General features: G+C 31.3%; 2 protein-coding genes across 5 annotated transcripts in view; one reads left to right on the top strand and one right to left on the bottom strand.

Moving 5' to 3' along the window:
• Positions 1–278: 278 nt before the first annotated feature.
• Positions 279–12494, bottom strand: LOC108685339 (keratin, type I cytoskeletal 9-like). Of its 4 annotated transcripts, XM_018190083.1 has the most exons (11): positions 12401–12494; positions 10776–10885; positions 10387–10521; positions 9857–10063; positions 8981–9166; positions 8090–8252; positions 7721–7829; positions 7198–7326; positions 5812–5853; positions 2739–2884; positions 1592–2179 (listed from the first exon to the last, which is right to left on the bottom strand). In XM_018190083.1, the coding sequence occupies exons 2-10, from the start codon at positions 10871–10873 to the stop codon at positions 2802–2804; spliced, it is 1152 nt and encodes a 383-aa protein (XP_018045572.1). In that variant the 5' UTR covers positions 10874–10885; positions 12401–12494; the 3' UTR covers positions 1592–2179; positions 2739–2801. The 4 variants fall into 4 exon arrangements, with proteins under 4 accessions (XP_018045571.1, XP_018045572.1, XP_018045569.1 ...); XM_018190080.1 differs by lacking the exon at positions 7198–7326 and having other exon boundaries at positions 2092–2179; XM_018190082.1 differs by lacking the exons at positions 1592–2179; positions 2739–2884; positions 7198–7326 and adding an exon at positions 279–352.
• Positions 12495–15199: 2705 nt separating this feature from the next.
• Positions 15200–17403, top strand: part of LOC108685312 (serine/threonine-protein kinase polo) — a 7220-nt gene continuing 5016 nt past the window's right edge. The window contains exon 1 of the mRNA XM_018190040.1: positions 15200–15742. Coding sequence (XP_018045529.1) covers positions 15650–15742 — 93 coding nt within the window. The 5' untranslated portion in view covers positions 15200–15649. The remainder of the gene's footprint in view (positions 15743–17403) is intronic.

Raw genomic sequence — 17403 nt, 5'->3', positions numbered from 1 at the left:
ATATATATATATAATTGGTATATACTATAAGTATATTATTCGTATACACTCCAAATTTCTTGGAATGAAATCTCACAAAGAGAGTGAAATATTTTCATTCTTTAAAAGTGGCTGTATGTTCACTCTCTCTCGGAGTGAAATTTCACTTTAAGAAAATTAGAGTGTACTATTAGAAATAGTAGAAATATACTATTAGTGTGTGTACGCATTAATATATTCATAATTCTAGCTCACCAGATTCGTGATATTTCTGGTTCTCGTGATTGCGATACCGGTCATACGGCGATTATAATCGATGATTCCATGTGGATGATGATCGTTGAACGTCACAGTTGTTGCCGTTGTGATCAACCTAGAGAAAGCAACATCAATAAATCAGACAAGAGTCGAGTGGTCAAATTGTGAAATCAATTTCGCACTCGTCTGAAAAATTTAAGCTAATTTTGTCTATATCTTTACGAAGTGTCGTTTGCAACATTGCTCGTTTACTCAAAATCGTGCCTACTTGATTATCGAGTGAATCAGTTTCATTTCCTTTGGCGCCATCCTAACTTTAGCGCTTTTAGTTATTTCTCTCGATTTAACGACGTCCGCTATGCGCGTTAAAAACGGCAAGATAATTCATCTATGGGAGAGAATATTGTAACGATAACGGTTGTTAATTGCGAATATACTTATGAAAGGTGTGAATTTACGAATCTTTTCCACTCGTCTTTCTGATGTATCTTTATTCGGTCGTAGTGATTTTATCTCACTCCCTGTGCTACATCTTTATAAGAGACATAAAAATAAAGAAACGCAATTGGGCTTGTTACAATCGAATGAAATCTATTTTTCAAGCAATTCGATCGCCTATGATACATTAGGACGCCTTTCAAAGATCCGCTGTTATATTGCAATTAATTCACTATGTTTGTTACTTCGCTAAATTCACTTTTACACTCGATAAATGCAGTAGTTCGAAGTTCCGTCTGTTAACTAATTAATTCGATTAGTCTCTTATAAATTCTGATAAATATATATATGTATATATATATAAATATATAAATATATGTCCTCTTCGGAAATAGATAGCTGTTCACAAAGAATGGATAGATATTTATTTGTATTTACTCACCTGAGCTTTTGGGTTGAGGTATACTCGAGCATTTGATTTTCATTTCTAATATTTAGCATTGCACGCGTTAGTTTCATTACTTTTCTGGTTTGTTCTCTTTCCCATTCTCATTTTCTCATGTACGTCACATTAATATTTATCATTGATTGACAATCGTCTTTGATTAACTGTCATTCAGTTCCAAGTGATACGCAATTAAAAAAAAAATTGTGTGCATAAAAAAAGTACTTTTTTTATGCACACAATATAAAACTTGACAAAGCAAATTTTATAGCACTCTTTCTTTACTTATTTTTCATATAAAAATTGTACATTTTACATATATATATATGATTAACAAGGTGAATCTTAATTAATTATTCATAAACTTAAGGACTTTAGCTAATTTCTACTGCTTTCAAATATAATTAACGAAAATAATTTTATTCACTTTGAATGTCGGTCTAGTTAGCGCAATATTGGATTTCAATAGTATGACTCTTCTAATTTTATATATTTTAAAATTATTTTTAAACTATTTTGAATAGCGCTAACTGGACTGCATCCACTATTTATTCAATTTGTCTTTTCTCTTTTAAGTGAGGGTGGTTGACTTAACAAATTTGACATGTTTCTTGCTGGAAGAACGATACTTTCTGTCTCTCACCCTCTGACTTTCATTCATTGTTTCTTAAGTATCTCAGCTTGTTGCTACGCCTGTGAAATAAACTTGATTTTCATCAAACTTGGTCATTATTAGTACTTTTAAGTACCTTCCGCTGCTTAAACTCCATATGCTCTACAATGCACTTATGATGTTACTCTGTAATTGTACTCAAATGATACTGCTCTGAACTCATATGACTCTATAATAAATTCATTATATTACTCTATAATTGCATTCATATTATACTCATATTGTTCTATAAATATCATATTTCTTAAGTAATAATACTCAAATATCATAATATTGTGTACTAATAATTGAATTTTTAGAAACTATAAGAGATGTCGGGCCTTATATCTGGGCTTGTCAATTATTTCCAACGCTACGTTTACGTATGACTCAGGGGTGAGATATTCCTGAAATAGTAACGTTATTTTGAAATTAATAGATATGTGAAATTTGTTATATGCTTTAGAATAAAATCTTTAAACTTACATACACTTTCACAAACTCATATAATTTTCTTCAAATGTTATCTAATTTTTACTTTTACCTTTTTCTAATTAAATATCTCTAACTGGACGTTATGATTTCTTAAATGAGTCTTCATCTTTCGTCCATGTATTTTTTTACCAGTTCGGAGTCGATTTTTCCTTACTGAAAACGTCGAAGAGATCATTATCGTAGTTTCACAATTTTTAATATTGAATATATCTCTAATTAATCTTCAACTCTTACAAAATAATTAAAATTTCGCTATCTATTCTCGCGATGTTTTCAAGACTTCCTAAGAAACTCTTCCTAAGAAATCTTTTATTCTAGACTGCTTACAATCTAACAATGCTTTTGATACCTTTGTTAAAGAAAAAATCGACTGCAAACGATCAAAGAATTCATAGACGAAAGAATGACTCGGTCGGAAATGGCATTTAATCTACCAATTTCCCAAAAATGTTCACATATATATATACCTACTTTTTGTTACTTTATATTACCGAGATAATCTTTCGTCTAATTATCATACTTATTCGCCCAAATTCAGTCTTTTTGATTAGCTTGTCTTCCTAGGGCAGTTGCTGGTTTTTGCGTGTGTCTCGTCCACTTTTTCTCTGTTTCTCGTGCTATAAGGTAAGGTGACAATAAGGGTAAGGGTATAAGTCTTTGATGTATTGATGTTCTCGATCTTCATTTTTTTTTCAATGTTTCTTTCATTTTCATCGAGCGATCGTTTACAATAGATCGGGACATAACAACATGATGCGCTATATAGAATTATTCATAAAAGATGTATCATATACAATAAACGGTACAAATTTCAAGCGAGTTTCGTTAATTAATATAAAATAATGCACGACAGAGGATTAGACATTATACTGCATTGTTAAATTCATTATACTATTCGACTCCTGGTCGGATTCTCTGTCGAGAAAAGAAATCTCATTCAAACAACCGAGACTCACATTTTTTTTCTGCAATCTGCAGAAAATGCATAGCTAATCGTTAAAGACAACAAAATTGCCAAGTTCGTTAAATCTTATGAAAAATTAACTATTTCATAAGAATTTAATTAATTTAATTTTCAATTGATAATTATCTCCAATATAACATTGATAAACTGCTAATGACTGATCATCGATGGTCGTGACGGTTATTTGCCCAAGTTATAGATTGCAGAATTATTTATGTAATTATAAGTTATAAAATGGATGAATCTAATATTAACAAAAAATTACAATAAACAATAAAATTTTAGTAAATAAGTATTACAATAAGTTATAAAATATTTCCAATAGTTTCAAAATAATCCTCGATATTTTCAATTAAATCTAACTGAATAGACATAAACTTTAGATAGTAACTTTAGATATCAATTAATCAAAATGAATGAATATTAAGATATATTGAGAAGTGCTTATATCAGTGTTTAACGTTATTCTCCTTCTAAGCCTTCAGGGATAAAGTATACAGTTCCATATATCGCGTGCTTTGCCATCATTTTTCCTCTCCACAAAAAAAGGGTTTATTTATGATTTCTATTTACAAAACAGGACGCCGACTTTACAGTGTCGTCGTTATCGCTTTTGTCATTGCTGGTTTCTCTTTAGTTATTACTGTTGTGATAAATTACGCTACGCAAATAGTGAAGAAAACAGTCGAGAAAATTAACGCTCGACCGAGACTTAATTCTAGATTGTCGTACAGGCGACGTAATGAAATAATGTAATGTGTATTAATTGCTAATTGTCAAGTATAAAATATGTATTCCCTATATCGTCAAGCAATATATATCGATCAAGTTCGTTCAACGCGCACGAGACGAAGACAAAGCAAGCGGAAGTGAAAAAAATCTTGGAAGCAAAGTGACGCGGAGCAGTGCCTTAGAAAAGCTGGGAATCAATGAGAAGAATCTTTTGAATTAAATCTTTTGAAAAGTAAAACAATTCTTCAAATACATACGTCAATTGAAAAATGCATTCAGCAAAAGACAAGGATATATTCATATATAAAATAATTACGACATATGTCTAACAATATTAATTCCCAACTTTTTCAACACGTGTAATCAAATCAGCTTTTACGAAAAGCGAGATAAGTCCCTCGATATATAAGTATATGTATCTTGATTTTACAATTTTACATCACCTTGCTTCAAGATTCCTCGATTGTCATCGTTCTTCTATCAACAAATATATTTCGCAGTTTTAAAAGGAGAAAATTTATTCTCTTTAACGTGCGACGGAAGATGGATACGATCTGTTCTGTGTTTTTTTTTTCTTTTCGCCTGGGAGAATTGTTGTCTACTTAGATACAAAATTAATGAGCGGATATTGATTAAGTGACGGATATCTTTAATAACGTCGCTGAGACTGGGCGTTTTGGTAACCAGCACTGCCACCTGGAAACAACCATAGCTCCTCCGTTCCATTACTCGAGAAATATAATTAGTGTTCTTGCTTCTCTACATATACATAAAACTGAACGGCCTACTTATAGATCCTTGTACGATATTGCTACCAATTCTTTACCTGCCTATTATTTTTCGACGTTTTCGACGTGTGTATGTGTACGCGTACAATGAATATATATCATAATTTCATTTGCCTTTGATTCTTAAATACTTAAAAAAATGGATTTCTTGTAGATTAGCTTTGTGATGTAAATATCTTTATGGACAGTCTTTTAAACTTGCTAACGATCGAATATTGCAAAAATCTCGTGTATGTTTAAGTGGATTAAGAATCTTTCTTTGCTATTATGTTCTTGTGATATCGCAAATGCTCTTGTAATAATATAAACGCTTTTTGTAGAACTGCAAATACTTTTAGTATTGCGAATGTTCTCGTAAGACATTGCAGCAAACATTTCGGTGTACTAATAATAGCTGTTGATAATGTCGTTAAACATCTCTTGTAATGTTACATTCGTACCTAACACATAACTAGATATTTAAATTAATATCGTCTAATATAATAGCCCTATAGGTTGTATATTTTTTGCGTTACAAGTCGTTACATTGTGTTCAGTACTAACTGTAATTTTCACTTGATTTTTAAACGATTTTTAACTAAATTTGATCTGACCTTGTATTTTGGGAAGCGCAATTCTCATAAATCTCTCGGAATTATCTTTAATAATGTCTTTGGTTATTGTTTTGTATATAATGAAATTTCACCGATTAATTATCCAAAAGTTTATCCTAAATTATCCTAAATTTTATAGAATGTCCTACACTTTCCTTGTCAAAAATACGAAAATGTTCATATAAATCTTGCACATATTAAGTGTAATAAAAAGAAATCCATTATTTTTCCATTCAATTTCATGCAAAAATAATGGATTTCTTTTTACTACACCTAATAAAATAATACACTACATATGTCGTTTATATCTTTTTTTGTACCTTCCGGATGTTTCTTTATATATTATTACTTATTTAGTATATTTCACGTATAGATTCTACATAAACACAATTTCTTTTTCCAATCGACTTAACTAAATTTGTTTTCCTCTGATCAATGAACTTTTCTGAACTGCGAGTTGTACTTACCATAGTCCTGTTTCCCATAAACACCGTCCTGACTCGGATAATCTGCAATTACAAGAAAAATATTTATCACAACGCTTCATGAAAAATGCCGAAAATATAGAAGCGAATGACTCAGACGAGAAATATTTGAAACGAGTCGAAGGAAATAACGAAAAAAAAACTTTATCATATATAACGGTCAATTGAAGGATAAAGCAGTCATAGCAAAATATAAAAAAGGAGTACATCTCCATGAGAAAGTGACAAGTAATCAATTGATATCGCTTAATTGCTTCATACGATTTAAAAACATTTTCTTACAAATTAAATAAATCTACGAAGAAATCTTTATAATAATATTGAATTATAGATTAAGAAATCCAAAATATTATAAATAAAATCAGATGATAGAGGATATATTGAAAAAGAATAATAAAAGACTTAACGTGATAATTTATATACTTATATATATTGTTTGTTTTAGATGAGAAAGAAATTGCACATATCACGGACCTTGTAATCCTGGAGTGAAAGATGGCAGGAGGCAGTGCTGCAGTGCTAGTGTCTTGATGAAAGGATCCGTATCCAATTTTTGTGTGATTTCTTATTACGTTCAAAATGGGATTTGTGTAACTGCGCAATTCATTCGTATCGCTCGTAAGTAAAATACAATTCAGAAAAAAAAAACTTTAAAATTCTACACAGATCTAAAAATCTAAATATCCGAAATAATAGGAACGAGAATGTAAGAAAATATCCGAAAAGGAACGAGAATGTGTGAAGAAAATTTCAAGAACTTAAAAAAAATTTCAATTCTAATGGTATTAAGACTTCGAGAAATTCAAGTATTTGAATTTCTAGAACATAAATCGACAAATGATCTGACAAATTGACAGCGCATTTGCTCTCTCTTTTGTAGTTTAAATCAGAACGTTTCTCGTCTGAATCGAATTGTGTTTTACGTTTTTATTGCCGAATCGTGTTAACTCGGATGTAACCCGGAAAACAAAAACATTAGGTAGCGATCTTTAAAAACTCACTTATCATCGGGACATAAAATTATTTGTCAGAAAAGAGATCCCATTATATACAATATCTTAAATTCAATGTTTTGCTAGAAATTTTATATGGAGAACATAATAAACTATTTATTGTCATAATAATCTGATACTTTATTAACTTTTCTTGAGGAACATTTATAATTAACATTTCATTAAAATTAATAATTAAATTCCCTACTATGATTTTGTGACACAATTTAATATCGTGACACTTCTTTGCTGGAAATCTCTTCGAGCAAATAATTCAATATTCCATCTCTATGATAAATAAGCCCTTAAGAATCGCTCCAATGGCTAGTTAATGAATTGTATAATGTGAACGATGACAGCGAACGAAACAACTAACCATAAGGTTGCGTCGAATAACCCCGGTTGATTATGTTGACATTAGATCGGTCGTCATATGGATTAGCTGAGACATAACCGGCCCCGCCCCCCGGTCCCGCGGTTGACACTGCCTCCTGCTGGTAATCGGCTAGACATGCATTATGTAATATTAATAACTGTATATGGTGTCCCGCTGATCTACTCAATTCGATGCTCGAGTACTCGATTAGTGGATTATCGCACATTTTGAGTATTCACAATCAGTACTTGATTGTCGTGATAAGTACTATCAATGTTACACGTGAAAAATGCGTCAAGCTTAATCAATCCTTCACAATTTGAATTTTTATTTTAAATTATTATAGGAAGGTCACATTTGGAATTAAAATTTTAAAAATCTGAAAGTTTTGGAAAAAAAATAACTTCAAATTATTAGATCATGAGGAATTAATCAAAATTAATTAGCGAGAGACAAAGATACACAAATTGTAATAGAAACGATGCATGTCGCATACAACACCTCTTTAGTGTCTACAACTCACCTGACGGCGGAGCTTTGCCGTAACTGTACGGATCGTTAGCGCCGAATCCTGCAGCTGGAACCGATGACGCCCCGCCATATCTGCTATCTGCTGCGGACGGTGGATAACCCTGGATAATTAAAGGAGACAAAATCATGAATTCTAATTGAAAACACAATTAACAATTTTTTAATTAACACCAATAGAAAATTCTATTAATTTCGAAAGATTACAATTGTGTAATTATTTATTATTTAAATTTATTTAGAAGAATTAATTAAATTAAATACTCAAAAATCTAGAATGTATTTTAATATTCAAATTATTAAAAATAATTCGTTTTCAGAATTGTCTTGAATATATGTACTGTCGTCAATCAATTTCATTTACCGTTTGTCCATAATCCTGAGGCTGCTGATAACTCTCATAGCCCTGATAAGACTGCGTGTAGCCTTGCTGTGAGCCATAGCCACCGCTACCATATCCTACGGACTGTTGCTGCTGCGGTTGTTGTTGGCTGCTATAAGCGTTACTTGAACCTCCATAACCTTGGCTATTATCATTCAAAAGCAAAATATGTTGTTAATACATTCATTTTCTTTGTCTTATTAATATATACTTCACTGATTATTTTTGAACTTTTATATGTAAAATATAAATTATAACTATTTATTAATTATATATTATATTATTATATCTTCAATATTTTTTAAATTTGTTATTGTATTTGTTATAATGTCTATAAATCTTATCGAACATTTGTTTACTATTTTCGCAAATTTATTATTTCTAAAAAAAGATTATGTTTTGAAAAAGAGATAAGTATGAGTTTTAGAAAATAGCTTAGATAGTTAAATTGTACCTTTTATATGTCATAAAAAGTATATATAATAAATTAATTTATTCTTGACAAAAGATTAAACATATATAATAATAATAGGTGTCTTCAACATCAAGCTATAATTTCCAATATTGATTGAAAATTAGTACTAAAAGTGTGAGAAATATAAAATATCTTAAGTAATACAATTTTGATAATTCTCTTTTATATATATAGTCTCATTAAATATCCTAATAAACGCATTAATACATTTAAATATTATAAATATATAAAACTAACTAAATATATAAATATATAAAAAATTAATTTTAATTAATGTTCGATATTTAGTAAACACATGACTGAAATTACACATGTCAATTTAATTTTCAATCTTTAGTTTTCAAGAAAACAAATATCTTTAAATGTTACGATAAAAAGAAAGTTCCTGTGATATTCACCTAGGAGGTTGTGTAGCGTAGCCATTAGATGGTTGGGAAGACGGCTGATCAAAGCGTGGCCTTTTAGAGGGTCCACTCGAGCTAGGTGGGCCTCCTCCTCGTTTCGTAGGACCACCACGTCCACCACCAGTCCCCCGACCACGATCGAAGCCACCACGGCTGGGTCCACCTCTGCTTGATCCTCCTCTGAAACGATAAATTGCATTTGAATAAAAATATAATTCTATCACATTAACAAAATTCTCGTTGCAGGATGAGAGTATCACTATATTTTTCATATGGATTTCGTTTACACAGCTCGATTTCACCAGTTTCATAACATCAATATTATAACTTAGATGTAAATCGAGTTGTGTAAATGTAATCATTGTAATTTCTATGCTCTTTTGCTTATTTTTTATTCCTAATACTAAAATTAACTGTTAAGTAACTAATGACATTACATATATTCGCAAATAAAAACTTACGTCTCATCTTTATATACTAATAAATTTTATTGCTTTATTGTCTTGTAGTGTAAACATCTTATTCGATTCCCTTTATACATATTTTTATCATGACTTTTTGATGTCAAAATATCTTAATTTAACAAAAATTTATTTTTCCGACTGTCAAGCCATCGTATTAGATCTACTACTTTAAATTTTGAATTTCCAATATCAAATTTAAATTCAGCAAATTCAAAAACTTCTTATAATATATATTTATTAAGTTATCGTAAATCATTCAATAGAATTTAAAAATAAATTTGCGATATATTCACATGTATAAGATTTTTTTCAAAAAATTTTCAAAAGAACAGTAACCATCATGATTACATGAATAATTTTACTCAGGCTTAAATAAATTATTTTGGAGCTAAGAATTAACTCTCACCTGGATCCTCCTCTACCTCTATCCATGCCGCGACCTCGGAAATTATTGCTTCCTCCGCGGCTATCTCCCCTGCCGAAGTCGCCTCTACCTCTGCTACGGAAGCTATTACTACCACCACCCCTTCCGCCACCACCTCGTGGAGGACCACCCATTCCTAATGGTGGCGGGCCACCTCCAGGTCCACTAGACATTCCTGCTTCTGGTGGTCTATGTGAATGATCAATAAAATATATTATATTATATTAGCTTATAATACAAACTTATAAATTTTATTATTAAAAATATATAATATAAAAGATTTATAAGATCTTATAATTCTCATTTCACATTTTGCGATAAATTTATCAACAGGCATTAGTAGAAAGTAGTAATGTATTATTAATAATATATATTTATTAAATATATTAATATTTTTCATAATATTGGAAAAAAATTAATATACAATTTATAAATTAATGACAAAATTAAATATTTTATAAAATATGATTAATTTTATTAGAATATAAAATATATAATAATAAAATGCTTACCCTGGAGGAAAATGTCCACCTCGTCCACCTCTGCCAGGAGGGCCACCTCGGCCTCTCATTGGTGGACCTCCTCTCCCGCCAGGTCCATTACCTCGTCCGCCACGCATCATGCTACCACCTCGAGGAGGACCACCTCTGTTGCAAAATAAATATATATCAGTTATTTTTTTCATATTTATATACATAAGCATCTCTATTTGTATAATTTTATTAAATTCTTTGTTTCATTATGCCACATTTCTTTTTTTTTTTAATTAAAAGAATGGAAACTAATTATAAAAGCAACGTAATATTTAAAAATTTTTTTCTGGAGCAAAAATTGTTTCTTGAGAATATTAAAGGTGTGGCAAGTGTGTCGAGTTAACTAATCTGCATCATAAGTTCTTTACCTTCCTCTTTCTCCAAAACCACCGCGTCCCCTCATTACTCCACCTGGGCCTCCACGGCCTCGAAAACTACCTCTACCACCTCCTGGTGCTCCCTCCATTATTCAAACTTCCTGTAACATATTTTGATTCATATATTATATATATATCATATATATTATATATATATCATATATTATATCAAATCTAGAAATATAAAGCTAAAAATTTTTAAGTTTACAATAACATAAGTATTTATTAATAATTAATCCTGAAATTTTTGTTATCTTTCAAGTTTCAACTTTATAGATCAATTAGCTCTTCAAGATTTGTAATTACACATTTGCTTGATATATCAGTGAATGTTTTCCAACAATGATACAATAGGCTTGTTCTTTTTAATTGAACTTTTTATAGAGTTTTTATAGAGTTTTATAGTTTCTTTCCCTTTTTTCTCCATATCAGAGAAAAAAGAAAAGATGAATCATGTATACAAAGCTAAAAAACAAACTTATGCCTAGTTTTATCAATGTAGTTTGGCTTTAATCTCAGTTCAATTTGTTTACCTTTTTCTAATTTTTAGAAAAAGATGAAAAGTTAGTTGAACCAAGATTAAAATTAAACTATATTGGTAGAAATGGACATTAGTGTAATACAATGAACTATAATATTCTTGTTTGCCAATGTTAAACAAGGATAAAATATCACTACATTCTTGCTGGTAAACATCCAGTGTCTGATTTTTCATTTAATGACACAAGTTGGCACATAGTGGTTTTGACTGTAGCAGGTTTTAAACCGATCTGAGTTGGATTGATGCTTTGCTATTGATTGACACTACACTATCAATAATGAAACTTGCAATCATTAATCCAACAAAGATTGATTCAAAACCTATATAATAAAAAATACACAATAAAAAACATTAACATTCTATTTTTTTTGCAATTTCAGTGATTAACAAAGATAAAACAACTTGTACTGATTTGTGTCATCAAATGAAAAGAACCTGATATTCTTTTTTCTTGATGAAGATGGAGATAAAAAAAAAGAACAGGCATAAACGCTGATACATGCCTAGAATTACAAATTAAATTTGAATAATACTGATCTATAAAAATTAAAGCTTGAGACCATGAAAAATTTCAGAATTAATAAATCTAAGAATTAAAAGGAATCTTGAATTCAGAAATTTCTAGAACATTAAATTCGCACAGTATCACGGTTTATAACATTTGTCTAATCTGTCTAATCTGAAAGCAATTCAGTGACATTTTTCATCAAATTCTTTCAACGAAAGATACTCCGCACGTTAGTTATCAGTGCCTTTGCAAATACGGAAATATTGTAAAAAATAATAGAAACCCTCTCTCCCTCACTCTTTCTTTCTATATTGAAATGCCGAATTGCGGCGTGCGTGAATCTCTTTATTTGCTTCTCTTTTATTCAGATCTCAGCGAGTTTTAACAAGATGCAGCAAGCCACGACGTATCACCGACGCTATCTCGGAAAGTTCTATGAAAAATGTCCTCGCAGGGACGCGTCTCAGAGACACGATGTGAGATTTAATTGAAGCGAACTCTCGAGCAAAAATCCGAAATCCCGGATTCATGAAACGACACGATTTACAGAGATTAATGTTTACTTACGATGAGCAGGCGGCTATAAAGGCGGCTCATAAATCAGGGACGCTCGCACCAACAAACGAGCAAAATGGACGTCAGCAGGTCGGCTATCGTAGCGGAAGTAGTGTTGTGAAATTGCGAATTGGAAGGACAAACTCGGTGCATGCGCGGCGAGGCGACGCTAGCAGACGCTGTTACTAATCTCAGGTGCGTACACATTTTGCAGGAACGGTGGGTATCGTTAGATCCCTCACGGGAACTAAACTTGAGCGACACTTTTAGCCGTACAATTTATTGGCATACCCTGGTGGAAATGTTTCTTACACTTTTTATATTACATATAATTCATAAAAATTTTTAAAAATTTCAAAATTTTTGAAAATTTCAAAATTCTTTCAGAGTTTCAAATTTTAGCAATTTATCATAATTTTTATGTTAATTCCAAAATTTTTCAGAACTTTTAAATAGTTTCATTATTTTTTCGAAAATTTCTCTGATATTTTATACAAATTTAAATTTTTCAAAAGCGTCTAGAGATTCAAATATAAATTTTTTCTAAAAATTTTCATGTATGTAAATTCTGATCTAAAATTTCTAGATTTTTCATTCTATAGTTTCTGGTATAAAATTTTACAAAATTTGAAATAATTTGAAAGGATATTTGTTATTTATTGTTAGTTAATAATATCATCTGTGAAGGACACGAAATGAAAACTATTAATTATATAATAACAACATTAAGATAATATAAGATAATATAAAATTTATTTTTTTAAACGATTAATAAATTCCTTTACTACATATATAAACACACACAAATTAAATTGAATACTTAACACATATAGCGCTTAATTATTGTCATAAAAAGTAATGCAAATAATACGTGAATTATTGATTAAATGTATTGATTAAATGTAAATAGCATTAATAATTTATAGATCTGCGAGAGAAAGATATTCGATGTAAGTTAACGTTAGTACGAGCCTGAGCCGATCACGTGTTGAATGACGTAACTCACGCACGCGCATAATAGTCCGGTACGATTTGTCTATCCAATTCGCAGCATTAAACGGAAAAAGAAGAATTGATTCGCAAGGACTATGTGAGTCAACTCACATCATTTATTCGAATCCGCTGCCAACCGCGGGCTCCAATCACCAACAGCATTCAATATTTATTTATAGTAATTTATTCATCTAAAGACCCAAGGGTACATACATACATACAACACATCGAAAAATATATAGCAAATTATAGTAAATCATCATGTTATTATATTGTAATCTTTAATGATGAAATTTATACAAGTTCACTGTATAAACTTTGTATTACGTATACATATTATTATATACAATCATCAATTCATTATTATATTATACTATATTATTTATACTATCAATTTATTATAATAATAATTATGTCAAAGATACAATATTTTTGATGTAGAAAGAAGCCCATTTCTCGAGTCTGTTCTTCTTAATTAATGCCCGTTTTATTAAGGTACATTCACATGCAAGCAGCAGAAGCAGCAATCAATCAACGAGGCGGTTTTTATAGTGGCGTAAAAAATATTTTTTACACCAAATATTTTTTACTGCCGTATCACCCAGCTGATTGGTTGCTGCTTCCGTTTGCTTGCATGTGAATGCATTTTTACGCATTAAAAATTAAGAATTGCGAATTAAAAATCAGACTTTTATATTAGCGGAAATTTACAGTGAGACCAATCACAATCATAGTAAAGAAAACAGAGTAATGCCTGCAGAGTTGTGATTGGTCGCGCTGTTCCATTCATCTGTAAAATTTTCACTCATGAACATGGCATGCTAGCCTTAAGCTGGAAATAAAAGCATAAGCAATAGAAACAAGGAATAAGAGATTTCAACTTATCAGAAACTATGAATAATAGAATAGACGCTTTCTGATAAGTTGAAATTTTTTATTCTCGTTCCTACTGACTGTGCTTTTCACTGTGTTTCCAACTTTAAGGGCACAATAAAAGGAATAGGGAACAGAAAATAGAGAATAAGAATTTCAATCTATCAGAAACTGTGTATTCCACAATACATGATTTCTGATAATTGAAGTTGAAATTCTTATTCTCTGTTCTCTATTTCTTGTTCCTTTTATTGTGCGGAATCCCTAAGACTGCATTTTCATGCTGACACTCGATTCGAGCATCAAAACAGATCACTTGGTCAAAATTGATACTTGGTATTCGTCAATTGTATTTACGTGATTTATTTTGACGCTCGAATCGAACGTCGAGCGTCATGAAAATGCAGCCTAAGAACCAATCAGAGAACAACAGAGAACAGAGAATAAGAATTTCACCTATCAGAAACTGTGTATTCCACAATACATGATTTATGATAGGTTGAAATTCTTAAGGTATACAATAGAAGGAATAAGGAATTAGGAATAAAGAAAAATAAAAGATTTCAACCTATCAGAAATTGGATACACTGAAATACATTTCTAATAAGTTAGTTTCTAATAAGTTGGTTTCTAATAAATTAGTATTTGTTATTTCTTATTCCTAATTCCTTCTTCCTTCTATTGTGCTGCATCATTATTCTCTATTCCTTGTCCCTTTTGTGCGGAGCTCCTAATATTCTACGCGCCGCGCGCTCGCTTAACGCAGGCAGCTAACTACAAAAATAAAGAAAAACTCTAGCTTGCTTTCGCTGGAAAAAGATAGCTGATAATGTCCCCACATCGCCATGAGCCACGTGATCCAGCCAGCGCGCGCGGCGATTGGTCGGCTATGCGTCATTTAAACCGGCGAGCCGTTGGCGTTGCATGTCTTTCGTGATCGTGAGTGCTAGGACTGCTAGGCGGTTTGAATTGAACAGAAGTACGGTGAGCAGCGAATTCAGTGGGTGTTTCTGCGGTACGGCAGCGTGTCGCGCTCACGGCTGTTCACTCTTCTTTTGCTCCTTTCCATCAACATCCTCACCGCAGTTCTTTTTCTCACGGACACAGAAGAACGAGAGTAGAATTGAGAACCAATCGGGTATATAACGTAAAGCAGTGCGCATCAGTCATTGAAGTATATAATAAACGCGCGAATCTCTACCGGCCGGTATTGCCGGTAACGTGATTTGGGGGGACGAAAGCGCAGATCAGGATCGACGACACGACAGCGGCCACGGCGTGGCAGCGGCAAAACGTGTCTATCTGATAACCACACACGGCATCATCGAGTGGTATCATCACATTCGACGGTGATACGACAGCGGGTTTGTTCGCCACTGTGATTACATCGATTGCATGATGTCGAATGAGGAGGAGAATACTATACCGAACGTGATATACGACAAGAACACCGGCAAGAGTTACATTAAGGGCCGGTTCTTTGGGAAGGTAATGAACGATCGCTGCGTCCTTGAGCTGCCTTCGCCTTGACCTTTCTCAGTCATGATAGCATTACATTTGTGCGTTTTTGTTGTATGACTTCAAACCTGTTGATTGGCTGTAAGATGGAGATCGGAGGACTTCTCTGTCTTGCAGTTAACAGACTTTAAAAAAATTTCTACGACAAAAAATGAACAAATGTTATCTTATTCATCGCGCTATCGCATTTCTCGCGATTTTCGCAATGCATATATATATATATATATATATATTTATACATACACATCCATACACACACACACACACACACACACATACACACACACATATACATATGTACGTAAACACGATTCTCCGACATTCGACACTTGTTGCATTTCCGAGGACGCGATTTGTACGAGACTTGAGATGATTCGTAATTGCGAGAGAAGCTCGTGACGTTTGGGAAAAATTGTTTCAGCTCCCCTTTGGGATTCCATAAATATTTGTATTGAAAGTGATATTCTTGAGTTCATTTCTACCAATTCAGGTTACTTTTTAGAGGAGACATGACTGACACAAACGTCGTTCTATCTTTCTTGGCATTCAATAAATAACATAGATAAAATATATTTATGTTTCCTAAAAGGAAAGCAGCTTCATGTTAGTCACTTTAATTTATCTATTTTTTTTATCTCTTTCTAGTTCTAATACTAAAAAAGAGATGAAGAGTATAAGCCAAGCTCTTAAACTTAAGATTAATTATTATCTTTATAGAGATTGACAAAATTGAAGAAGTTCTTGAAAGAAGATTACTTAATTATATTTTATCATGTATACTTAAATATTTTCTATTTCTATTCAATTTAGATTAACTTTAATCTTTTTAGGTTAACTCTCTTTGTAATTTTTAGCAGGGAATGGAAAATTATTTTTTAAAAAATAACAAGTTACAGTTACTTCCATTTCCTAATTTTTAGAACAGTAAAAAGTAAATTAAATCCAGATTAAAATTAATTTACATTGATAAAAATGAATACTAGAGAACTGAAAGAATTTTATGAAGGATTGTTTTTTTTTTTAAATGTTATATATATATACACACACAAGATTTGGAAAAAATGATAAATCTTTCACATAGGGGTAATTTGACTAAACTGAAGAAAAGTCCTCTATTATTTTATGATTTCAGCAATAGTTAATAAGATATTAATTGCTATAAATTAATAATTTTTTACTCAAATACTATCAACTTTAAAACAAACTATACAGACAAAAATTGTTTATTTTCTTCTCATAAAGTTCTGAGATTTTTTTCAGAATTTTTTAATACTGTATTTTCTCATATTGTTAAAAATAAGAAAATACAGTCCTAAAAAGTTGAAAAAAATTCTGAAAAAATTCTTCAGAGAAAAAAATAAACAATTTTCTTTTGCAGTTTTTCTGTAAAGTTGATAGTATTTGAGTAAGAAATTATTGAAGCTTAATTTTGGACAATTTGTAGCAATTAATATATTATTAACTATTGCTAAAATCATAAAATAATAAAGATTTTTTTTCAGTTTAGTCCATTCTGCCTCTATGCGAAAGATTCATTACTTTCTCTGGTATATGTGTGTGTGTACACACACACACACACACACACACACACACACACACACACACACACACACACACACACACACACACAC

This window comes from Atta colombica, unplaced genomic scaffold (assembly GCF_001594045.1).
Source record: "Atta colombica isolate Treedump-2 unplaced genomic scaffold, Acol1.0 scaffold150, whole genome shotgun sequence".
In the NCBI taxonomy this organism is placed as follows: Eukaryota; Metazoa; Arthropoda; class Insecta; order Hymenoptera; family Formicidae; genus Atta; species Atta colombica.
This window is presented reverse-complemented; position numbering and strand designations above follow the sequence as displayed.